This window comes from Mobula birostris, chromosome 6, assembly GCF_030028105.1.
Source record: "Mobula birostris isolate sMobBir1 chromosome 6, sMobBir1.hap1, whole genome shotgun sequence".
NCBI classification, from domain to species: domain Eukaryota; kingdom Metazoa; phylum Chordata; class Chondrichthyes; order Myliobatiformes; family Myliobatidae; genus Mobula; species Mobula birostris.
The window spans coordinates 89169837-89196911 of record NC_092375.1 but is presented as its reverse complement, the minus strand read 5'-3'; the positions used below and the strand labels follow the sequence as shown (position 1 = coordinate 89196911).

The window sequence follows — 27075 nt, the reverse complement described above, 5'->3', positions numbered from 1 at the left end:
GACGCTGCCTTCTTGAAGTATCGCTCCTTGAAGTCCTTGGGTTCTTGAATACTACAGAGGCTAGTGCCTACGATGGAGCTGACTAATTTTATAACTTGCTGCAACTTTCATTGATCTTGTGCTGAGCCCCTCACCCCCCCCCCACCATGCAAGACAATGATGCAGCCAGTTAGAATGCTCTCCACAGAACATTTGTACAAGTTTGAGTGTTTTAGGTGACAAACCAAATCTCCTGTCTTGCCGCCTTTATAGTTGCATCGATATGTTGGAACCAGGTTAGGCCCTCAGAGATATTGACACCCAGGAACCTGAAATTGCTCATTCTCTCCACTTCTAATCCTTCTGAGGATTGGTTTGTGTTCCCTTGTCTTGCCCTTCCTGAAGTCCACAATCAGTTCTTTGTTTTTACTGACATTGAGTGCAAGGTTGCTGCTGTGACACCACTCAACCAGCTGATACATCTCGCTCCTCTTGTCTCCATCTGAAATTCTGCCGACATCAGCAAATTTATAGATGGTATTTGAGCTGTGCCTAGCCACACAGTCATGGGTGTGGAGAAAGTAGAGCAGTGGGCTAAGCACACACCCCTGAGGTGCACCAGTGTTGATCACCAGTGAGATGAAGATGTGTTACTGATCTGCACAGATTGTGGTCTTCCGATTAGGAAGTCGAGGATCCAGTTGCCGGTGGAGGTACAGAGGCCCAGTTCTGTAGCTTTTTGATCAGAGCAGTAGGAATGATGTTAAACACTGAGCTATAGTCAATGAACAGCACCCTGACATAAGTATTTGTATTGTATGGGTGATGGAAGGCCACATGGAGAGCCATTGAGATTGAGTTGGCCATAGACCTATTGTGGCGATAGGTTTTGCCATTGGTGAAATATTACCATTTAGTTTAAATACCTATTGAATGAACTTTGCCTCTTTGTCTGAAATTTTTAAAAATGGACAAGCAAAATCAAGTTTGACTCCACTCATGATGTATAATACAAAGTTAGTTCAGTACAGGAATCGATTAGCTGGGAAACGCGGTGAACCGTAATTTGATGTGGAACAGATTATCTTATTGCATGCTTCTTTGAATATTATTTTGCCTCAGTGGTTCCTTCAGTGTTTGACACTGTTCTTTCAAATGACACTACATCCCTTGAACTCTCTAGGGGAGAGATGCATATTCCTGTTTGTGTCACAAAGCTTTAGTCTGCCGGAATTAAGCCATGGCTTGCTTGTGGGGAAGGTATTTGGTAAGAAGATTGCTGATCGTGAGCTAAGTAATGCGTGTGGTTTGACAGAAGGATGTGTAAACAGTGCATGGCGCTTGAACGAGGAATTATGAGCCAAACCAAACTATCTCAGATAATGTGTGTACCAGTGTATAGAGGAGTCTTGGAGAAAACTCACCATTGGTTTTGTGGAAATTCTGTGACTCAACCAATTTTTTTTTTATTTTGTCAAATTTTTGCCTATTCCTATGGTACAATCTATAGGTACTGTAACAAGGTGGGTTTCTGTTCGAGTTGTCTGCTGCAAAGGGATTATATTGGTGGTGAAATTCCTCTGGGTTTTCTTTTCTGCCTTTGAGAGCATTGCTTCTGTTATCGCAAGAGGTGAAGAAAAGTTCCAGAAAAATATCCTAACTGAGATCCTTAGTTTGGTTGTTTTGGATATCCCATTACAATATGTGATCAAGAATAAAGTGCGCTGTCACAAAAAAAACTAAAGAGGTAAGTATCCAAGTCCCTTCTGGTGTGTTTACACTGGCAACTGTTTTCCTAACATCCGTAAGAAGCATTAACTGTAAACCCAGAGGAAATGAGAATGGACAGTAGATTTCAAGCACTGAATAAATGTAATAACTGGGCCAGAACATTGGAGAATGGCAAATATCATTTTAATGCTTATTTAATAGAGAAAGGACTTTACTTTGAAAAATATTGCCCTTGGATCCCACCGTGGAAAATGTTGCAGCAGTAAGTGGAATAGAAATCTGTGTCAATATTCATTAGAAGTGCACAGCATTTCCCAAGGTCCCCGAGGGTGTAACTACAGTCATTGTGTGGAATTACAGAGCACTAAAGACAGTGGATTCACCTTCCGGTCTGTAAGATTGATTGATAAATGGAAAGGGAAGGTTAATTGAAATGAAATTAATTTAAGAATGGAAAGATTGTTTTTTAATCCACTGAACCAAGGGACAGGGAGAGGGACTGAATTCATACTGCATAGTTTGTGTTGTTAGAAGCTTATTTAAAGCCGTAAGTTAGGAGCAGAGTTACAGTAGGTCATTTGAGCCTGCTCTACCACTCAGACATGGCTGTTTCTTTTCTTCTTAACCCTATTCTGCCTCTTTCTCCCTCCTTGCTAATCATGAACCTGTTCATCTCTGCCCTAAACTTGCCCAATGACTTGGCCACCACAGGCCTTTGTGGCAATGAATTCCACAGATTCGCTACCCTCTGGCCCTCTGGCTGAAGATTTTTCTTCCTCATCTCAGTTCTAAAGGGTGTCCTGTGCGGCAAGAGCAGGTATCAGCACTGACGTGCAGTCGGTGGGAGCAGTGTTACTGATGCATTGGGGTGACGTGGGAAGTCCGCAGTAAGGTTTAGTCCAATTGTAAATTGCAGCATCAACCTCTGATTATTTGGATATTTATGGTTTTAACTTGTTCCCAGAAACAAGGGACATAGGTTAAAGGTACAAGAGGAGTTTCAAAAGGGAGCTGAAGGGAAAGTTATTTTTCTCAGTACTTGATAGCTGACACTTGCTGCCAGAGCAGGTGTTGGAATCCAGTATTTTTGCTGTGCTTGAGAGGCTTTAGGCAGACACTTGGAGAGGCAAGACATAGGAAATGGACCTAATGCAGGCAGGTGAGATTGGTGGGGGTGAAACGGATACTGTGGGCCAAAAGGCCTGGTTCTGAGCTGTGTAACTCTAAAACGCAGACTACACAGACAGGATTGAAACCAGGGCACCTGAGCTGTTCAAGCAGTGAGAAAGGATGGGAGCAAGAGGGAGAGTTCCCCAAACAGCCCGGTTTTATGCTGTATAACTCTGACTCTGAAAGAAAGATCGACACTTATTCAACATGTTTTGGAATAGAGCAGTTTTAATAATTTGCCCTTACTGTAATGATCACAATATGAGAATACAAAAGCAGATGTGACACTTCAGTGGCAGTAGCCTTGTGCCCCTGATGGTAAACCGCAGGAAGGCATGAGCAGCAAGGGCTGTCCCACGCTGATCACAAGGGTGAGCCAAGGCCACGTGAGGGGCTCTGGATTAATGGTCCATGCACAAACGTCAATACTCTGTCGTGATCTCCTTCATCACCATCCTAAATATCTGAGTCCGTCAATGAACCAATCACGAATAAACAGTTGCCCCGATTCTTCTGTGATGAGGTAACGTGGTAGTGACCCCTTCCGTCCTGTTTACAGCCCCTGCCGAATCCACTCAGCTGTTTTACCCATCTGGGGATATCACCACCAGTCCCCCCTCTACAGCTGAAATTGGTTGGGTTGATTTTTCTCCAGATGAAATATACCAGGGACACAAACTGTCAGTTTTAGACCTCTGCTATAAAAAATACTAAATTACAATGTAAGTTCAAAAATTCACTGTCTCAACATCTTTCTCTTCCTTCTGTAATTCTCTGCTTGAGTACTTGAGTCCTTGGGTTCTGTGGGTTCCGAGGGACCTGTGGACTGTACAACAGCCCAGAAACACTGTTGATAGTTTTCAGAGTCCATCAAGCCCTGCAACCCCCCCGCCACCCCGGCCAAATTTTTATGAATGCAGCAAAACAAAGTACTGGGGATGCTGAAAATACGCAGTGGATCAGGAAGGGTCGGTGGAGGGAATGAATGACCAGTTGTCAAGTGTAGGTGATCCGTCATCAGAACTGGCCAGTGCTACGACAGGTTATCTGAAGTTGTTGTGATGCAAGTGAAGCCCTCAGCTTCTCAAAGTGTTTGGAACTTGCAACATTACCTCATATCTATCTATATATATTCGTGTCTCTCTTTTTCCCCCCCCAACCCCCCGACCTGCTCAGTGTATCCACTGTTTTCACTCCTGCCTCATCAGCTGACATGGGTCAGAGATAAAGAATAGGCCTGTTCACCCTGCTCTGCCATCCAGTAAGAACATGGCTGATCTGGCCATTGATGCTGAAATACTTACAGTTGTAAATGAAATAAATAATTAAAATGGTTTATATTAATTACAAGAATCAGCTGTAAATATTTGAAACAAGTAATTAATTACTTGCATTTTATGTGTATTTTTAAGCAAAATTCACCACCACTGGTCTGCAAACTCCTTTGTGGTTCTTGTGTCAAAACTAACAGAATCATTAAAGATGGCGCCGGTAACTGGTGACTTTGCGCATGCTCTCCCGAGCAAACTGCCCTCTCCACTATCCTATATCTGAGAAACGTTTCTAAACCTCCAATCTAGCAAGATCAAAATCAACAACACCCTGGCGAAACTACTGACGCAGCTGGAGACCACCGCGCCTGAACTGCTTCTTAAACTCCGGACCGCACCTGGACCCGACCAGTGAGGCCCACCACGTTCCCGGAGACCCGCGGTCTGCTACCATGCCGGAGCACTTGGAGACACGGCCCATTCCGACCAGCACCTCTCCGGAGCAGACGACCACACAGGAGTGATGTCGGAGACCTCAAGGTGCCCCAGACGCTTCCCCGGAGCGACCACCGTAAAGCCCCGTTGGTGGCCATCCACAGCTGCCGGAAGTGAGGCCTCCGCCCGAGGCTCAGCTGGAGCGGAGGCCTCTGCAACCGTGACTCGGCTTAAGGACTTGTTTCAGCCCGGGCTCCCGGCAGCTGGAAGTGGCAGCGGAGCCTCCCCCGTTACTCGGCCTGACCCGGAGCGTCCGACGACGCGACCAGCTGATCGATCCCCGCGGGATGCATCCACCAACCTCAAAGAGCTGCCAACAACACACTGCATCGATGGAAACCTGGAAAGATACACTAGTTACCGAGGAAGTGTGGGAAAAGAGCTGGGCTGCTGGTCAGATTGAAGCTGAGGGGCTTCAGGGTCCCCTATGCCCACCATCCTACTAGCTAATGTGCAAGCCATAGAGAACAAGGTGGATGATCTTAAAGGGAGACTCACCTACTGCAGGGAGATGCAGAAATGCTGTGTATTCTGTTTCACCAAGACCTGGCTCCCCCCTGCCACCCCTGACTGTGCCATCCGACCGGAGGGATTTTCAATCCATCGGATGGACCGCACGGAATCTTTGGGCAAGACAAGGGGAGGTGGTGTCTGCCTACTGATCAACACTAGGTGGTGCTCGGACACAGTGGCACTAACAAGCTCCTGCAGCCCGGACCTGGAACACCTGTCGGTGAAGTGTCGTCCCTACTATCTGCCACGGGAATTCACCTCAGTCATACTGACAGCGGTCTACATTCCCCCCCAGGCGGACGTGGAGTGTGCTCTGAGCATACTGTATGCCAACATCAGTGAACTTGAGACCAGGTATCTGGAGGCTTTGCTCATTACAGCCGGGGACTTTAACCAGGCCAACCTCAGAAAGGCGCTGCCAAAGTTATACCAACATGTCTTCTGCCCCACTAGAGGCTTGAATATACTTGACCGCTGCTATACAGCAGTCAAGGATGCCTACCGTTCCGTCCCACGACCTCACTTCGGAAAATCGGACCATCAGGCCGTACTCCTCCTCTCGGCTTACAAACAGAAACTGAAGCAGGAGGTCACGGTGTCAAAAGTAGTGTCGCGTTGGACAGAGGAAACGGATGAGGTCCTCTGTGACTGCTTTGAATCGGTGGACTGGTTAGTATTCAAGAACTCGGCAGCTAACCTCGATGAGTATGCCTCAGCTGTCACGGACTTTATTTGTAAATGCACGGAGGACTGTGTGTCTCGCAAGACGATCCGGGTATTCCCTAACTGGAAACCTTGGATGAATTATGAGGTCAATTCCCTTTTAAAGGCTAGAGCTGCGGCCTTTAGGTCCGGGGATACCAGTCGCTACACTGAATCCAGGCGTCAACTCCGGAAAGCCATTAAGGGCGCCAAGAGGCAATATCGAGCCAAGTTGGAAGCCCAGGCTAACCAAAGGGATGCAAGTAGACTATGGCAGGGTCTAAATGAGATCACTGGGCGCTTCTCTTCCTGACAAACTTAACGTATTCTACACAAGATTCGAACAGAAGAGGAGCATCCCACTCCCTCCGGATGAACCGGACCTCGTGGCATCAAGATTCATCGTCACGGAGGAGGACGCTAGAAGGGCCTTCCTGAAGATAAATCCAAAGAAGATGACGGGCCCAGATGGCGTCCCGGGATGGGTTCTCCGGGCCTGTGCAAGCGAGTTAGCTGGAGTGTTTGCTGACATCTTCAACTGCTCCTTGCTTCAGTCTAAGATCCCCTCATGTTTTAAGAAGGCAACGATAATCCCAGTGCCGAAGAAGAGCAAGGTGGCATGCCTGAATGACTATCGACCTGTGGCTCTGACATCAATTGCTATGAAGTGCTTGAGAAATTGGTTATGGCACACATCAACCACAGCCTACGAGTCAACCTCGATGCTTTGCAATTCGTCTACCGGAGCAACAGGTCAACAGCAGATTCCATCTCTCTGGCCCTACATTCCTCCTCAGAACACCTGGAGAATAAAGACGCATACGTAAGGCTCCTTTTCATTGACTACAGCTCTGCCTTTAATACCATCATTCCAAATAAACTGATTCCTAAGCTCTGGAACCTGGGCCTTAGCACGCAGATCTGCAACTGGATCTTCAAAATTCCTCACAGACAGGACCCAGGCTGTAAAAATAGGGGACAAGCTCTCCTCTACAATCACTCTGAGCACCGGTGCCCCACAAGGCTGTGTACTCAGCCCCCTGCTGTACTCACTGTACACCCATGATTGTGTAGCCAAGTTTCCATCAAACTCAATATATAAGTTTGCTGATGACACAACAATTGTAGGCCATATCTCGGGTAATGATGAGTTTGAGTACGGAGAGGAAATTAAGAACCTGGTGGCATGGTGCGAAGACAATAACCTATCCCTCAACATCAACAAGACGAAGGAATTGGTTGTTGACTTCAGAAGGAGTAGTGGACCGCACGACCCAATTTACATCGGTGGTGAGCAAGTGGAACAGGTCAAAAGCTGTAAGTTCCTCGGGGTCAATATCACAAATGACCTGACTTGGTCCAACCAAGCAGAGTTCACTGCCAAGAAGGACCAACAGCACATTTACTTCCCGAGAAAACTAAAGAAATTTGGCCTGTCCCCTAAAACCCTCACTAATTTTTATAGATGCACTGTAGAAAGCATTCTTCTAGGGTGCATCACAACCTGGTATGGAAGTTGTCCTGTCCGAGACCGAAAGAAGCTGCAGAAGATCGTGAACACGGCGCAGCACATCACACAAACCAATCTTCCATCCTTGGACTCACTTTACACCGCACGCTGTCGGAGCAGTGCTGCCAGAATAATCAAGGACATGACCCACCCACCCAACACACTTTACGTCCCTCTTCCCTCCGGGAGAAGGCTCAGGAGCTTGAAGACTTGTACGGCCAGATTTGGGAACAGCTTCTTTCCAACTGTGATAAGACTGCTGAACGGATCCTGACCCGGATCCGGGCCGTACCCTCCAAATATCCGGACCTGCCTATCGGTTTTTTGTTTTGCACCACCTTACTTCCCATTTTTCTATTTATGATTTATAATTTAAATTTTTAATATTTACTAATTTTTACTATTTTTAATATTTAATATTTGTAATCCAGGGAGCAGGAAGCACAGAATCAAATATCGCTGTGATGATTGTACGTTCTAGTATGAATTGTTTGGCGACAATAAAGTATAAAGTATCATGGTGGCCTACGGTACAGAAACAGGCCCATTGACTTACCCATCGGCTACCTCTTCATACTAATCCTGTTTACGGTACCTGGGCATGGCCTTCTCAAAGTTCAAAGTACATTTATTATCAAAGTAGGTATATTATATACAACCTTGAGGTTTGTCTCCTTACAGGCAGCCACCAAACAAAGAAACCCATTAGAACCCATTTTCAAAAAAGACTGTCAAATACTCAGTATGCAGGAAGAAGAAACAACTGATGCAAACAATAAAAGTAAGCAAACAACGTTCAGAACTGAAGTGCACAAAAGTGAGTTCACAGCCATGAAGCCAGTCATCGCTGTAGCTGATTCAGGAGCCGGGTAGTTGTAGGCTGCAGCCTCAGTTCAGTGCAGAGGTGAGAAAACCTTGTGGAGCAGTGAGCTAAACAGGCCCATCCCTGACACCCTGTCATTTTCAATCTGGCCTGGCAGTACATCATCCAAACCTCAGGTCGTTCCTCGGTCTTGGACGAGGGCTCGGCTTCTTTCATATCCTCTTGCCTGGGCCCGGGCCCGGGCTTGGACCCTGCCACCTCAATTCGGCCTGTACCTGACCTCTCCAACTCAGCCCAGTGCTTAAATAGATGAAACTTGGGACTTCCCTTTCTCCCTCTAGGCCCAGGCCCCATCACCTTGACCCTGACTCTCCTCACCTCGCCTCAGATCTGCCGCATCGAATTGCCTCCAAGTCCTCTCCAGCAATGGTCAAACAGCTCTCAGGCCTGGCCTCGCTACCTTGTTTTGGCCCATTCGCGCCACTGTAACCATCCTGCACCTTCGAGGTTTCAGTTCACACCACAAAAATCCCAGATTGTACAGGAACTTCAAAAGCTCAACTCTGAAAGGGAAGTTACAGGCTTTTGATTACCGTGATTGTATCCAGGAGAAAGTGTGATTAATACAGTAATTTATAGTTTTGTTTGCTACCTGCAAGTTGCTGCAGTCTTTCACCAGTGCCATCTTAAACAGGATGCATGTTTCATAGTCATAGTCATAGTCATACTTTATTGATCCCGGGGGAAATTGGTTTTCGTTACAGTTACACCATAAATAATAAATAATAATAGAACCATAAATAGTTAAATAGTAATATGTAAATTATGCCAGTAAATTATGAAATATGTCCAGGACCAGCCTATTGGCTCAGGGTGTCTGACCCTCCAAGGGAGGAGTTGTAAAGTTTGATGATCACAGGCAGGAATGACTTCCTATGACGCTCTGTGCTGCATCTCGGTGGAATGAATCTCTGGCTGAATGTACTTCTGTGCCCACCCAGTACATTATGTAGTGGATGGGAGACATTGTCCAAGATGGCATGCAACTTGGACAGCATCCTCTTTTCAGACACCACTGCCAGAGAGTCCAGTTCCATCCTCACAACAACACTGGCCTTACGAATGAGTTTGTCGATTCTGTTGGTGTCTGCTACCCTCAGCCTGCTGCCCCGGCACACAACAGCAAACATGATAGCACTGCCCACCACAGACTCGTAGAACATCCTCAGCATCGTCCGGCAGATGTTAAAGGACCTCATTCTCCTCAGGAAACAGAGACGGCTCTGACCCTTCTTGTAGATAGCCTCCGTGTTCTTTGACCAGTCCAGTTTATTGTCAATTTGTATTCCCAGGTATTTGTAATCCTCCACCATGTCCACACTGACCCCCTGGATGGAAACAGGGGTCACCGGTACCTTAGCTCTCCTCAGGTCTACCACCAGCTCCTTAGCCTTTTTCACATTAAGCTGCAGATAATTCTGCTCACACCATGCGACAAAGTTTCCTACCGTAGCCCTGTACTCAGCCTCATCTCCCTTGCTGATGCATCCAACTGTGGCAGAGTCATCCGAAAACTTCTGAAGATGACAAGACTCTGTGCAGTAGTTGAAGTCTGAGGTTTAAGTGGTGAAGAGAAAGGAAGACAAGACAGTCCCTCTGATTCAAACACATCTTCAATGTTATGGGGGGATCTGACTCCACCACCATCTCAGGCAGTGTATTCCAGATCCCAATTAACCTCTGGGTGATGAAGTTCTTCCTCATACCATCCCTGCAAAAGAAAGTCATCAGTCAGAAAATATTTGGAATATTGTGACCAATTGTAGGCCCTATATCAAGGGAAAGATGTGCTAGCCATGGAACGGATCCACAGGAGGTTCACAAGAATGGATTTGGGAATGAAAGGCTTAATGTGTGAAAGATGTTTGATATCTTTGGGTCTATACTCTATGGAAATTAAGGAGGACCTCACTGAAACTTGGCTGATACTGAAGTGTCTCAAATGGAGCGGCTGAAGAGATTACGTTTTCAGAATAAGAGAGTCTAGGATCTGAGGGCACAGCCACAGGATAAAGAGACATCCCTTTAAAACTGAGGTGAGGAATTTCTTCAGCCAAATGATGGTGAATCTGTGGAGTTTGTTGCCATGGAGGGTAATGGAAACCAAGCCATTGGGTGTATTTGAGGAGAGATTGATAGGTTCTTGATTGGTAAGGTGGAGGGGGAGGTTAAGAGATGAGGGGAGAAGGCAGGGGAATGGGGCTAAGAAAAAAAAAGTCAGCCATGATTGAATGGTGGAACATTTGATGAATTGAATGGTTTAACTTGGCTCCTGTATCTTATGGTCTTGCAGACTAAATCTTTTCCCCTTCCCATAAACCTATGCTCTCTAGTTTTAAAAACATAAACCTATGCTCTCTAGTTTTAGAAACATAAACCTATGCTGCCTAGTTGATAGTTCAAACACAGCAGAAGTATCTAAACTTGAGATTGTAGGTATTGACCTAAATAACGCTAATCTGGCACAGCATTCTGGAGCAAATTTCCTCTGTATAGGTGCTGGCGGTATCAGCTAGACTTCGCAATAAGCTGGAGCTCAGCCACATTGCACATTGAAACATCTGCTGCCAGTTATGACTGCATCAGCTCAGCATGTTTAGTTAATGGCCTCAATATGCATGCCTGCCCTGGAAGTGCTGGCATCGAATCCCGTCCTTACCAGGCTGGCTGCAATACCAAGTTGTGGTGATCAGGGGTTAGTTACCGTGGGACCCTCTCAAGCTCAAGATGTGGCTCAGACTTGTTGGCTGCACAGTATCCTTTGGTGGGGAAGAGAGCAGGTGGAAATCAGCATTGAGAAGAGATTGAATATCAGCCCCCTCAGCCACTCAACTCTGGCAAAGGCAATTAATGGCACTCCAGTGAACATCTGGCTCTATAAACCCGGCTAATGTTTACAAAGGTAAACAGAGAGAGGCAATGAGATATTCTGTGGAAATGGTTGTCACTGAGCTGTGGGATCCTTTGGGACCTGATGTGAAGGGAATTAGCTGAGTGTAGCTCAATTGGGAAATATAGGCTGTTAATCTTTTCAGGAAGACTGTTAATGATGTGCTGAGAAGGCGTGAGACATAGTTAACAGTAGGGTGATCTCTGCTAGCTGCACTGAGAGTCATGGATTTACAGCACAGGTCTCTTTGGCCCAACCAATCACTATTAACTATTAAGCACCCATTTTATTCTCCCCACCTTCCCCAAATTCTACCACTCACCTACACACTGCACGCAAGTTAGAATAGTCCATCTGGGCACTGGAGGAAAGCGGGGCACTTGGGGGAAACTGACACGATCACTGGAAGAAGAAGAGGGCAGAGGTTTAAGGTGAGGGGGGGTGTTAAAGGGGATCTGAGAGGAAGGATTTTATTGCTCAGGAACTTGCTGCAAAAGAAAATGGTGGAATCTGGTGGAGTCAATCATGTGTAGAATGTTTCAGAGACAATGAGACAGATGCTTCAAGAGGCAAGGCATAGAAGGATACAGACACAGGTAAATGGGATTAGAGAGATAGAAGGATACACAGAGTGGGTAAATGGGATTAGAGAGGGAGGAGGATACAGACACAGTGGGTAAATGGGATTAGAGAGGTAAAAGGATACACAGAGTGGGTAAATGGGATTAGAGAGGGAGGAGGATACAGACACAGTGGGTAAATGGGATTAGAAAGGTAGAAGGATACACAGAGTGGGTAAATGGGAATAGAGAGATAGAAGGATACACAGAGTGGGTAAATGGGATTAGAGAGGTAGAAGGATACACAGAGTGGGTAAATGGGATTAGTGTAGAATGGCAAAAATAGTTGGCATGGATGAGCTGGACCAGAGTTCCTGTTTCTGCAGTGTGCAACTATATAACACACAACAGGATTGACCCCCAGGCCACTGGAAACCTGTGGTAGTGGCTTTACCAGCTGCGCCCCTGTGTTGTATGGCATGGTTAACTGCTGAATAGGATGACAGAAAACCGCCCATCTTCCCCTGAGGTAACGTAGTTTTGCACGGTTCCAGCTCTGAGGAAGCTTGGCAGGGTGGATTCCCCAACTTCACCCTGCTTTGTTTAAAGAATCAGCCTGGCCTCTTCAGCAAAGGTGCTCCATGTGCAGCTGACTCCTGCTTCTTCCTTTTGCAGATGAGAGCAGGTTCTCAGAAGCCACCTCAGTGCTGCTGGCCTGGTTCGAGCGCGGTGAGGTGACGCGGCGCTCAGCAAACAACTTCTATTCCATGATTCAGTCGGTCAACAGCCACAGCCGGAGACTGATGAGCGAGAAGGCGGCCCACGAACAGGAAATGGAGGACGCAAAGGAGCGGTTCAAGAATGCCCTTGCTGGGATCCTGACCGGACGTAAGTATCTGCACTTTGGCCTTCTCACTTGTGTTAAACATACTGCGGTAAGTATTCCTACTGCAAGTTCTAAAACATGGGCCCAGCTTACAGGACTAGATCTTCAGGTAGGAAACCTTTCACTTGGTCGCGTGAGTCAGAAGTCACTTGATAAGAACAGGTAACCAAGTAAAACTGCAGATGCTGGAGTTGTGGGCACTGGGTCCAATGTTCACTCAGGTACAGATGTTGATTCACCCACTATCTGCAGTAGAGTTGTGCATCACACCATCAGAGGTGTCACGTGTTGGTGTTGCATTGAACAGTGTTTTCCGGTGTGGGTTATTACTGTCAAATGTGCTCAGATACAGTGAAAAGCTTTTTGTGTTTTGTCAAGCAGATCATGCCATACATAATTGCATGGAGGTGGTAAGCTCTCTTCACTTTCTATGTAATTCTGTATTAGTAACTCAGTTTATTATTGTGTCATGTACCAAGGTAAATTGAAAAGCTAGTCTCGCACACTGTTCATACAGATCAAATCGTTACATAGTGCGCTGAGGTAGAACAAGGTAAAATAATAACAGAATGCAGAATTCTGTAACAGCTGCAGAGAAAGTGCAGATAAAAGTAATAAAGTACAAGATCATATCGAGGTACATTGTGAGGTCAAGAGTCCATCTTATCATACTAGGGGACAGTTCAATGGTGTATAACAGTGGGATAGGAGCTGTCCTTGAGACTGGTGGTATGTGCTTTCAGGTTTTTGTACCTTCTGCCCGATAGCAGGGTGGAGAATAGAGAATACTCAGGGTGGGTGGTGTCTTTGATTATGTTGGCTGCTTTACACTAAAATACAGTACAGGACCTTTGGCCCATTATGTTGTGTTGGCCTTTGAACCTACTCCAAGCTCAATCTAACACTTTCCTCCCACGTGGCCCCCACCCCACCCCACCCCCCTCCCATTTTTCTTTCACACATAAGAGTCTCTGAAATGTCCCTAATTATCTGCTCTACTACCACCCTGGCAAAGTGTTTCATGCATCCACTACGCTCTCTGTTTTTAAAAAAAAGCCTACCTCTGACATCCTCTGTTCTTTCCTCCAATCACCTTCTCTCGTATTGGCCATTGCCACCCTGGGGAGTAGGTGCTGGGTGTCTGCTCTATCTATGCCTCATAACGCGAGAAGTATAGGTAGGGTCAAAGGAGACACAGTAAACTTCTTTAGCCTCCTGAGGAAGTAGAGATACTGGTGTCCTTTTTTTTTTGTTCATGACATTGAAGTGGTTGGACACCTTATCACCAAGATTTCAATCTCTTTCCTGGACTCTGACTCACACTATTGGTGACGTTCACTCCTAGGAATTTGCAGTGCTCATTCTCGACCTCAGCACCATTGATGCAGACAGGAGTGCGTTCATCTCCTCTTTTTCTGTAGTCAATGACAACCCCCTTTGCTTGGCTGACACTGTGGGAAAAGTTGTTGTCATGACGTCAAGTCACTAGGCTTGAATCTCCTCCCTGTACTCTCGACTTAACACTGTTTGAGATCCGGCCTACAATTGTGATACCATCTGCAAACTCGTAGATGGGGATAGAGCAGAATCTGGCCAAGCAGTCACGAGTGTACTGGGAGCAGAGTAGGGGACTGAGCGTGCAACCTTGTGGGACACTGGTGTTGGGGTTAATCATGGTAGAAGTATTGCTGCTGAACCTCACTAATTACAGTCAGGAAATAATCCGGGCCAGGGTCCAGCTGGATCCAAAGGTCAAGCAGGTTGGTGATGGTCAAGAATGATTCTGGAGCTGTAGTTGATAAACAATTGTCTGACCTTTACTGCCCAGGTGTTCCCGAGGTGAGTGTAGGAGAAGGGAGATGGCATCTGTTTTATTGGCAGGTGATTTGCGGTGGGCCGAGGTTGGAGATTATGCTTTGTGACTGTGGATGTCAGAGCCACGAGGAAGTAGTCACTAAGGCATTATTTTCTGCATTCTATTATTGCTTTCTGCTGTGTTCTGCCTCAGGGTACTGATGTATGGAATGATGTGACTGGATGGAATGCTTTTCACTGTGAATGAAACAATAATTGACTGATTATAAAGAAAACAGAATGCAGAATATTGGTTACGGAGAAAGTGCAGTGCAGGTAGACAATATGGTGCAAGGGCAACGGTGAGGTAGATTGGGAAATCCAGAGAAAAGGAGGTCATTTAGAGCGTAAGTATTCCTACGATGCAAACAGAAACTGTAGGCTGAAGCACTAGAGTGAAATTCGGGTAGCCACTGTGTCTAGATCTCAGGCAGCACACTACACCCAGGAATCAATGCCAGAGAAATCTTACAATTTGGTTTTGAAATAAAACCTTTAAAAATAATTAGAGTGATGCCAATGGAAAAAGTGCATGGTTTTCAGATGGAGGGTGGGGCTGTTGACAGTGGATTAGGGTTGGGCCTATTTCTGGCTGGATTATAGGAAGCAGCAGTGAGTGGGTTTGACAGGTGAAAGGGACAAAACTGGGAAGGGTGGCCAAGAAGCAGGGAACTGCATCCAACCATGTATTCAGACGTTAGCTGCAGGCTACGTACAAAGAACCAGCCTCATCCCTGTGAAGAGATTACTCACTCCATCACAGTGATGCCCGCATTAGGTTTCAACGGCAGACCCATGGATGTTGCAGGCTTTTGGAATTTTCCAGTGGAATAATAGTGCAACAACAGCCACTTGATGGGGCCAGTCTACGGGAGTTCTGCCGACAGTCAGCTCTGTGAACTTGATGGATACCCTGACTTTTCTGTCTCTAATCAGATCAACAGTCTGGACTGCAGCAGCAGTAACACTGATGACACCTTCAGCAGGAGCAGCCTCGGCTCTCAAAGGCAGCAGGAGGGAGCTGAAGCTTACGGAGTGGGCAGGAGGTTCACCAGCAGACAACACACTGGTCCAGTATATGCCTCAGGGCTTTCGTTGTTGTTGCATCAGCTGATGGCCGACATTTGTGGCCATTGGACTTGGACCTTCTGGGATTTGCTGGCCATGTTTTATTCCTGGCTGTCAATGCCAGCATCATCCTCAAATTCCAAGAGCTCGGTCGCAGATATTTTTGGTAGGGGAACTATCTGGTTTGGGGCCTGACATCACCATTTGTGTGTATGTATGCATTTTTACATACATTACATACATGCCGGTGTGTTCAAGAGTCTTATACAGTGGCATGCAAAAGTTTGGGCACCCTGGTCAAAATATCTGTTACTGTGAATAGCTAAGCGAGTAAAAGATGACCTGATTTCCAAAAGGCATGAAGTTAAAGATGACACATTTCTTTAATATTTTAAGCAAGATTTTTTTTTATTTCCATCTTTTACAATTTCAAAATAATAAAAAAAGGAAAAGGGCCTGAAGCAAAAGTTTGGGCACCCTGCATGGTCAGTACTTAGTAACACCCCCTTTGGAAAGTATGACAGCTTGTAAATGCTTTCTGTAGCCAGCTAAGAGTCTTTCAATTCTTGTTTTGGGGGATTTTCGCCCATTCTTCCTTGCAAAAGGCTTCTAGTTCTGTGAGATTCTTGGGCCGTCTTGCATGCACTGCTCTTTTGAGGTCTGTCCACAGATTCTTGATGATGTTTAGGTCAGGGGACTGTGAGGGCCATGGCAAAACCTTCAGCTTGCGTCTCTTGAGGTAGTCCATTGTGGATTTTGAGGTATGTTTCGGATCATTATCCTATTGTAGAAGCCATCCTCTTTACATTTTAGGCTTTTTTACAGACAGTGTGATGTTTGCTTCCAGAATTTGCTGGTATTTAATTGAATTCATTCTTCCCTCTACCAGTGAAATGTTCCCCATGCCACTGGCTGCAACACAAGCCCAAAGCATGATCGATTCACCCCCGTGCTTAACAGTTGGAGAGGTGTTCTCTTCATGAAATTTTGCACCCTTTTTTCTCCAAACATACGTGGCTAAAAAGTTCTATTTTTTTTCTATTTTAACTTCATCAGTCCACAGGACTTGTTTCCAAAATGCATCAGGCTTGTTTAGATGTTCATTCGCAAACTTCTGATGCTGAATTTTGTGGTGAGGACGCAGGAAAGGTTTTCGTCTGGTAACTCTTCCATGAAGGTCATATTTGTGCAGGTGTCGCTGCACAGTAGAACAGTGCACCACCACTCCAGAGTCTGCTAAATCTTCCTGAAGGTCTTTTGCAGTCAAACGAGGGTTTTGATTTGCCTTTCTAGCAATCCTACGAGCAGTTCTTTTGGAAAGTTTTCTTGGTCTTCCAGACCTCAACTTGACCTCCACCATTCCTGTTAACTGCCATTTCTCAATTACATTACAAACTGAGGAAACGGCTACCTGATAACGCTTTGCTATCTTCTCATAGCCTTCTGCTGCTTTGTGGGCATCATTTATTTTAATTTTCAGAGTGCTAGGCAGCTGCTTAGGGGAGCCCATGGCTGCTGATTGTTGGGACAAGGTTTGAGGAGTCAGGGTATTTATAAAACTTTGAAATTTGCGTCACCTGGCCTTTCCTAATGATGACTGTGAACAAGCCATAGCCTTAACAAGCTAATTAAGGTCTGAGACCTTGGTAAAAGTTATCTGAGAGCTCAAATCTCTTGGGTGCCCAAACTTTTGCATGGTGCTCCTTTCCTTTCTTTCCACTCTAAAAATGTACGAAACAAAAATAATACACTAATATTGCTTAAAATGTTAAAAAAGAATGTTTCCTCTTTAACTTTATGACTTTTGGAGATCAGTTCATCTTCTACTCACTTAACTATTCACAGTAACAGAAATTTTGACCAGGGTGCCCAAACTTTTGCATGCCACTGTAACAGTAGGATGTATTCTGTCTTTGAGCCTAGTGGAGCGTGCTTTGAAGCTTTTGCATCTTCTGCCCGATGGAAGTGGAGACGGGGGGAGAAGAAAAGAGTATGACTGAGTGGGAGGGATTTTCGATTATGCTGGCTGCTTTCATGAGACAGCGGGAAGCGTAGACAGTGTCCATGGCGGGGAGTTTGGTTTTCACGATGGGCTGAGTTATGTCCACAACTCTCCGCTATTTCTTGGTGTTGTGGGCAAAGCGGTAGCTGTACAAAGCAATGATGAATCTGATAGGATGGTTTCCAAGTGCGTCAATAGACATTGTTGAGGATCAACAGAGAAATACCAAATTTCCTTAGCCTTCTGAGGAAGTAGAGTTGCTGGTGGCCTTGGCCATACTGTCTACATGGTTGGATTTGGACAAGCTGTGCGTGTTCACTTACGGGTCCTTTAGGCTCCAAACTATCTTCACCTCAGTACCATTAGTATGTGCTACCTTTGCATATCCCTTCATAATCAGACAACCCCCAGGATATCCTCTGCACCTAAAATAGGAGGTGAGTGTACCTGAATCATGATCTGATGGATTGGGTTTGAGGTAACACAATAAAGACTGAGTTAATGCATATGTTAAAACATCAGAGCAACACACACAAAGTGTAAGAGGAACTCAGCAAGTCAGGTGTGTCCGATAGTGATCAGCAACACTGGGGCTCCACAGGGGACTGTCTTGTCTCCCTTTCTCTTCACCATTTACACCTCGGACTTCAACTACTGCACAGAGTCTTGTCATCTTCAGAAGTTTTCTGATGACTCTGCCATAGTTGGATGCATCAGCAAGGGAGATGGGGCGGAGTACAGGGCTACGGTAGGAAACTTTGTTACATGGTGTGAGCAGAATTATCTACAGCTTAATGTGAAAAAGACTAAGGAGCTGGTGGTAGACCTGAGGAGAGCTAAGGTACTGGTGACCCCTGTTTCCATCCAGGGGTCAGGGTGGACATGGTGGAGGATTACAAATACCTGGGGATACAAACTGACAATAAACTGGACTGGTCAAAGAACACTGAGGCTGTCTACAAGAAAGGTTAGAGCTATCTCTATTTCCTGAGGAGACTGAGGTCCTTTAACATCTGCCGGACGATGCTGAGGATGTTCTACGAGTTTGTGGTGGCCAGTGCGATCATGTTTGCTGTTGTGTGCTGGGGCAGCAGGCTGAGGATAGCAGACACCAACAGAATCAACAAACTCATTCGTAAGGCCAGTGATGTTGTGGGGATGGAACTGGACTCTCTCACGGTGGTATCTGAAAAGAGGATGCTGTCCAAGTTGCATGCCATCTTGGACAATGCCTCCCATCCACTACATAATGTACTGGTTGGGCACAGGAGTACATTCAGCCAGAGACTCATTCCACCAAGATGCAACACAGAGCATCATAGGAAGTCATTCCTGCCTGTGGCCATCAAACTTTACAACTCCTCCCTTGGAGGGTCAGACACCCTGAGCCAATAGGCTGGTCCTGGACTTATTTCCTGGCATAACTTACATATTACTATTTAATTATTTATGGTTTTATTACTATTTAATTATTTATGGTGCAAATGCAACGAAAACCAATTTCCCCCGGGATCAATAAAGTATGACTATGATAGTGAAGGGGTTGACAAATGAGGAGTGTTTGACAGCCTTGGAAGAATTTAGAAGAATGCAGGGGGAGGGGGATCTCATTGAAACCTACTGAATGTTAAAAGGACTAGATTGGGTGGATGTGGAGAGGATGTTTCCTATGATGGGGGTATCCAGAACTAGAGGGCACAGCCTCAGAACTGAGGGACAATCCTTTAGAACAGGGGTAAGGAGGAATTTATTTTTCAGCTAGAGTGTGGAATGCTCTGCCGTGGACTGTGGAGGAGGCCACATCCATGGGTATATCTAACATGGAAGTTGATAGTTTCCTGATCGGTCAGGGCATCAAAGGATATGGTGAGAAGGCAGGTGAATGGGGTTGAGTGGAATCCCTTGGAATCAGCCACGATGGAATGGAAGTTTCTCGGTATACACATCACCGATGATCTCAGCTGGACTGTACACACCGGCTTCGTGGCAAAAAAACCACAACAGTGTCTCTTCCACCTCTGGTGACTGAGGAAGTTCAGCATGGGCCCCCAAATCCTCAAGATCTCCTACAGGGGCACCATCGAGAGCATCCTGACTGGGTGTATCACTGCCTGGTACGGGAACTGCACCAACCTTGATCGCTGGGCACTGCGGAAAGTGGTACACACAACCTAGCACGTCTGTGGAAGTGAACTTCCCTCCATTGAGGACACTTATAGCAGTAGGTGTGTAAAGAAGGCCTGGAAGATCATCAGGGACACCAGTCACCCCAACCATAAACTGTTCCAGCTGCTTCCATCTGGCAAATGGTAACACAGCATTAAAACCAGAACCAACAAACTATGGGACAGCTTCTTTCTATAAGCCAGTAGACTTAGAAATTCACATGTCTGTACATTGTGATCGAGTCATAACGCAAAGAGTTTTACTTCCTCACATTGTGGGATGGATGTAAGAGTTAAATAAATTCAAATTCAAAATCTAACTTTCTGAGTTCCTCCAGCATTTCATGTGTGTTGCTCTCGATTTTCAGCACCTTCAGAATCTCTTGTGTGTAAAACATCAGTGAAGTGTGCGATTTGGTCCATACTTGCTGGTCTAGTGTCGTCTGATTGTGACTGGCTTCAGACCCAGGCAACTGTACCCAGCCGTTATGTCTGATCTCCTGGGCACATCCTGACACACGTTTTTGTGTTTGCCACTGGAATCTTTCCTCTCTTTCAGTCTCCAGCATTGCAACCCAGGAAAACCACACTCATCACCTGGACTGCATTCTACTGCACTCCCAACTTCAGAATCAATTCAGTCGATAAAGCTCAGAGCTTTCTTTGACCTTCTCAGCTCATTTTTCTTTAAGGAGTTTGGCAATGAGATGGTTTGGACTTCAAAAGGCACAGTGACCTCTCCCCAGGTTCCCTGCGAGCTCTTAGACCACACTGAACCCACAATGTCGAGAAATTAAAATACAGCCCTCATGTGCAAGCTCTTCAAAATATTAGGACAGAATAGGATGTCAGAAGCCAGGATGTCCAGTGAACAAAGTTTATTTCAAACATTAAAAGGAATTGGGCTTTAATGGAAGCAATGTTTTCAAGTTCCTTTTTTTTTGAACATGTTCATAAATGCAAAGTTTTTTTTTCAGTTTGCCTGTAAAGAATTCTGCAATCTTTTCCAGGTGGAAGTCTTTCTTATTTTCATTATAAGTGGTTAAATTTTATCCAGGGTGGAAGAGTTGGGTAGTCGGTGGTTCTGCTGCCCTCTCTGGTTATCCTGACCTCTCACCTCATGTGCAGTCTATCTGTCGTGTGCTCATTCTCCCTGTGACCATGTGTGTCTGGTCTCCTTCCACTTGTTAGTCAGTGGCCGCTGTAAGTTGCCCCTAGAGTTGTAGGGTGGATAAATATTTGAGCGATCAAGGAATTAAGGGTTCTGGGGAACAGGCACAGAAGATGAGGCCTGGGTCGGATCAGCCATGACTGTACGGAATGGTGGGACAGCTGGAGAGACTGAGTGTCGTACTCCTGCTCCTGTTTTCTTGTAGGTGGGTGATAGGATCTGGATGAGTGAGAACAGATTACAGAAGAATTGGATTGTTCTGAGAGCTGGCATATACTCAACAAGCTGAAGGGCCTGAATCATAAGAAAAGAGAAAATATGGGAAGTCATCTTAAAAAAAAAAAAATGTGTGACCAAGGTCAGTAGCTTGTTAATAGACCCACCCTAAAGTAGTAAGGGAAATTAATATGATAGATCAATCAGATATCAGACATTTAGCAAGGTATTGACCAAGACTGATGCTAAAATCCATAAATATTATATACGTATGGATTTATCCGATAGAACATTCATGAAGAGCCTCCATTAGTTAGTAATCGGAAGCTGCCACAAGGGGTTTAAGGTGAATAGCATGTGGTTTGTGGGGAAGTTGGATTAACACATAGAAGGCTTGGCTGATGTGGTGAGATGGATAGGCTGGTTTGAATGGGAAGAGCATCATGTGAACCTTAATGTTACGATTGATCAGATCGCTCAAGTGACCTAGTCCAGTTTTCTGAGTTATATTGTACACCAAGGAACTTCACATCATTAATAAGTCAAAGCGATTCCATTTCACTTATCTTTTCCAAATTCCTTAGACACTATGTGGCATTATTTCCAGTTGACACGCTGCCTGCGATTGGATTTGGCTGGGTAGGGGATGACTGAGTTGTGGATCAGGATTCATGTCCGTTCCTGGGGAAGAAGATGTAATGTCCACGATGACCAGTGATTCAGGGTTTTACTGCTTATTTAGTTCTCACTCCTGGGTGTTGGTTTATGTATGTATCACAAAAAGTGCAATCTTGTGTTCTGGGATAAAGAGGCCTGCATTGAAATAAAATGGGTCCACTGCACCGACATTAACCCCATCTGCAATTTCACCCAGGTCATTAGTTACGTAGTTATATTTGCCTTTCCTACCAACACTGAGAGTTGGCAGGGACAGTTTCAAATTGACAGAACTAGGGGAATGTGGCTCATACTATGAAGTTTTAGCTTAGACTGAAGGGTGAAGATGCATGTTTGCTTGACAGGGAAGAAAGAGACAAGCCCAGCACTTGGATTGTCAGGGGTTATGAAGCCTCTCGTGGTCTACTGGCCTCCGAGACTGTAGTCCAGAACTGTTGGATGCCAGCCCTTCTGCAGCCAGGAAAATATATATTAAAAAAAAAGGACTGCCTCTCCCTGAAGAAGACACCATCTCCTAATCTCTCTCAGTCCCTTCCCAGACTTTTTTTTTGAGAAGTTTAGCCCCAAAAGCTAAATGAGCATCAACCCTTGCCATCGAGCAGATATTGGTTGGTAACCAGTTGGAAATTTGGGAGTACACTGTGCCTCCGGCCAGCTAACAGAGATGTACAGTCCTCACCACAATCTTTAGGGTCCTTAGACCACAGCTTCCAAACCCACAACCCTTACCAGTGAGGAGGACAAGGCCAGCAAAAGCATGGGAACACCACTATCTGGAAGTAGCCTTCCAAACCAGACACCATTCTGAGTATTTTGCCATTCGTTCACTGTTACTGGTTCAAAATCCTGAGCTCCCTCCTGACAGCATTGCAGATATACCCAGAGCTCAAGGATTACAGTGGTTCACCTCCACCTTCTCAAGGTCAATTAGGGATCAGCATTTAGAAGCTGGCTCAGCCTCCGAAGCTCTCACCCCTTGAATAAACAAAAAAAAACCTTACTCTGATCCCATTTTATTCTCCCCACATTCCCATCAGCTTTCCAGGATTCTGCCGCTCACTCACACACTAGGGCCGTTCTCCAGAGGCTGATTAACTTGCCAGCCCACACACCTTTGGGATGTGGCAGGAAACTGGAGCTCCCAGGGGAAAGCCACACAGCCTGAGGAGAAGGTATAAACTCCATGCCGAAGGTTACGATCAAACCGGCTCCTTGGAGCAATGAGGCGGTGGTTCTAGTAGCTGCACCATGGTAGGATGCAAGAACCATGCTATAATTACAGAAAGTGTAGAAATTTGGTGGAGACACTGAGGCTTGAGGAGAGTACATCTGCAGTTGGCACACTGTAAGTATTACAGAGACATTAATTGGCAAGTTTAAAGGCACCATGTCATCTTGCTTGTAACCTCTGGCACATTCTCTGTGACAGAGCACTTGGCTGGAGGGTGACCTGATGCCTATAAAGATGTCTAGAAGCATCATCACTTTAGCCCCAGTGTGTCTCTGCTTTGACCCGCGTTTCTGATCAAATCGTAAACTGGTTGTTTTGTTTGACTTCCTTGTTTACCAAAGTTGAGCAGATTGTGGCCGTTTTCAAGGCTGCTTCGAAGCAAAAGGCATGGGACCATTTCTCCAAAGCTCAACGCAAGAACATTGATATATGGCGAAAGCAAGCTGAGGTTGGTGCACTAATCTTCTATTTCTATCAGTACCATTCACTTCTAAGATGATATTTGCTTAGCTGAGTATTATAGCTTGCTGTTAGTATTCAACACATTAGTACCACTCAGAAGTATTGACATTTTTAGAGTATGCTGCTGATTCATGTTGTGCATTGTCATTGGAATCCCTGCAGGCAAATGGACACATTCCATCCGTAACAGCCGCACACCATTTAGGCTGATGAGCTGTGGTCGATTGCTGCTACATTGTCTTGTTATTTTGGCTATGAACTTTATTTCAGTCAAGAGCTGATTGTGTTCTCTTAAAGGAATTAACAGACACGTTTGATGTCAGACCGGAGCGAAGGTAAACTCGTATTTTCATCCTACTGTTTGCCCCATTTCACCCCTCCCCCCCCCCCCCAATTGGAAGGAAAATAATGAAGAGTCACATTTCAATATTCCTTTCACGAAGTTCAGAATCAGAATGAGGTTTATTATCACTGGCATGTGACGTGAAATTTGTTAAAGCAGTGATAGGCAAGTAACTGCCAACACTTCAGTGTGTGAGCATTTGCTTAAACTTCTATATCAACTCTCACCAGTCATTTTCTGACATTTCTTTCAGTTTATCCTCACCTTTATTCTAATGGAAATAGCACTGGCACATTTCAATCTTTTCTAAATTAAAACATTCTATCAGTGTATTGGGGATTGTTGCTGGGCTAAAAGGGGCTGGTATCCAGGCTGCTGGGATTGGAAAGATCGAGCTGGTCATTGTCTAAGCTAGGCGAGGCTAACTTGTTATGCCTTATAGTTTTGCTTTATTCAGAAGGAGGCTATTGTGAGACTGAGAGTTCCAGTAAATCACTGCCGTGAGAGACAATCCAACAGTATCTCAAATGTCTTAAAGTATTTTAGATGTTTCAATAAGATCACTTTTCATTCTTTGACACTAGAGTGTATTGGCTTGCTCTGGTCAGTCTCCTCACATAACAGGGCTCTGAACCATTACTGCATCCTCCCTAAGACAAGTCAACCCTTTCCAAGGCAAGGCAACCCAAGTGAGGAATACTAAAGGAGCTGTAACTGCAACTTCATTCTTACAATTGCTCTCTTTCTTTGTGCAGTAAAGGTTAGCAAGCCATACTCCACCTACTGTGTAGACTTTAATACTGTGTACAGTATTAAAGTCTGAATAACCACACGTCCGAATCCTTGATCTGTCTTGTCCCCACAATCCTAACCACAGAACCCAGACTGATGGTAGTAAGTTAAAGCCTACCTTTTTCCTTTCACATTGTAGTGTAACAATGCAATATTGCAGGTTTCCAAACTAAGGAGACATTTCTCAAATTTGGCAAATTGTGGAAGATCAAAAGAAATTCATGCTCCATCTCATTGAACCAAATGATACTCATTGCACAAGATTTGTTGCCTTTACAGATCATTAATTTTTACCAGTACATATTTCTTACTGATCTTAATTAACTAAAGTATTCACTCTTGTTAGACATGGTTGTAAAATATTTCTTTAATACCTTTTACTGTTTCCTTATTCTCTATTTTAATTCTTTGTCTCAGATCCTGTGGATCATTTTCATTTTCAATATTTGACTTTGCTTCCATAGTTTTACAATTTATTTTTAATCTTTTGCTATTTATGTAACCTTCACTTCAGTAAAATGCTCCTTCCTAAGCTGCTGTAGTTTGTGATTTTTGAAACCTTCATCTCTTGACTTTACAGATTTTTTTTATACCTCTGTTTTCCTTTTCCATTCTATTTCAAATTACAGAGATCTGCCTCTGACATAGCAGTTTTAGGCCCTGTCTGTGCAGTTGTGTTTAAGCCTCAACTGCTGAATAAGATTTTTGCTAGGTAGTACAACTTTGACAATTGCAAGTTTAAACAATAATGCTACAGTGTCAGTCTTACTTCCTACACCTTTTATACATTCACTGAAAAAAATTTTATTAAAAGATCTGCATCATCAACAATCCAAGGAAATCTGCATAATTTTAACGTTGAAATAAAATGACTGCCAACAGGAGTTACTGTGGTATGGAATTGAATGTAAGTATATACACAGATTGTTTACACTAGGGCATCTTCCTGCATTGTGCTTAGAATAAAGTTAGGAATGGACAGAAGTCCTTAATTATCTTGTTATTCATTCACTATTCTTACTGTGCTGATCAGTGCTTTCCCTCAATAACCTGAGCTAATTGTTCTTCTGTCCCTTTTGTCATCTAGTTTCAGTTTTACTGGCAAGGTGAATTTGCTGCCATCAGTATTTCAGTAAGCATCTTACTGGTTCTGAGCTGGATGGGAGTTTTTATCAGTACTATTGGTTTTTGTTTGAGCAAGATGGGAAACTTCCATCAAACTGGCTTACGGGTTCTGGAGTAAAATCGGCACTTTTCTGCTGCCGGATGTAACTCCTGCACTCTTGCTTTCTTTTGCACCGTCATCCAGCCTCTTGAATTTCAAAAATCTTATTGGCCTAATCTTACTTCCCACTGCAATCCACGCCATTTTACCATCACAGCATACCTTGCATGTATCGATCTTCAACACGGACGCGGGCTGATCGAGCTCAAACCCCTGTTCACATGGTGTATTATGGGGTGGGGATAGAGAAAGAGAGAAAAGATCTTCACCAGTAGCACAGGCTAGACGGCAGCAGACATCTTACAACCCAGCAAACTCCTTTTCTAATAACCTGAACTGCTGAAAGCATAAGGGCTGGTGTAAATAGAATAAACTCTTTCACATATTTCTAGTCCATCCAAGTTAAGTCCATGCTATTGTGCTTTCATTATGATAATTACAGACATCACTGAACAAATCATAATTCAGTTTTATAGGTCACTGTACCTACAAGCAAACAATTCACTGGTTCATAATTTCATTTTTAAGTGCGGTCAAGGTTTGTTATTTATGTACAGAGAAAAGTGCCTTTTAAGCAACTGAAGTTATAAATTTGCCTCGTAAGGTGAGTTATAATTTTTCTGTTTGAGGGATGCATGGCTGAATTTGAGATGAGGCAGGATAGAACGTTAAACCAACTGCTTTTCTAATTAAGCTGTGGAAACCACAGTCACTCTTCAACGCACTGGTCAAACACCTCTGAAGTCAGGACTGGATAGGAGATCAGTGAATATGAATGAATGTCAGTATAACTTTAACAGTTAAAAAATTAGTATGATTGCATATCCAGAGATAATGGAGTATGAGAGTGATGAGACCAGAAGTAAGTATACACAGTACACAGATGGTTTGCAGACTTAGCATGTGATCTTCCTCCATTAAAATGCCACAAGGGAGCCACTTAATTAGGTTGATGAAGAAGGTGTGTAAAATCCCACTGCCATTTGTGTCATTGTGGATCTTTAATGGTTCTTAATTGAATGTCTAGCTCATTAATGGAGAAATTAAGGTAAGTGAATTATTGTAATGAGAGAGGCTGGCACTCAATGTGAGCTCATTGCTCCAGATTCCTGGTAGTACTGGCACTATTAGAATGACCTCTCTCTCTCTCAGGGTTGGTTTGTGGTGCCCAGTTGCGGTAAGTTCACATCTCAGTTTTAAAGGTCAATGGTTGGTTGTATGTACTTTGAAACATCAAAGCATACGTTGAAGTGTGTCACTTTGCGTCAACAGCTAAGA

General features: G+C 44.7%; 1 protein-coding gene across 2 annotated transcripts in view; it reads left to right on the top strand.

Moving 5' to 3' along the window:
- enox1 (ecto-NOX disulfide-thiol exchanger 1) overlaps positions 1–27075 on the top strand; it is a 420328-nt gene that overhangs the window by 53408 nt on the left and 339845 nt on the right. For both annotated transcript variants that reach the window (XM_072260823.1, XM_072260824.1), the window contains exons 7-8: positions 12380–12592; positions 23317–23423. In XM_072260823.1, coding sequence (XP_072116924.1) covers positions 12380–12592; positions 23317–23423 — 320 coding nt within the window. The remainder of the gene's footprint in view (positions 1–12379; positions 12593–23316; positions 23424–27075) is intronic.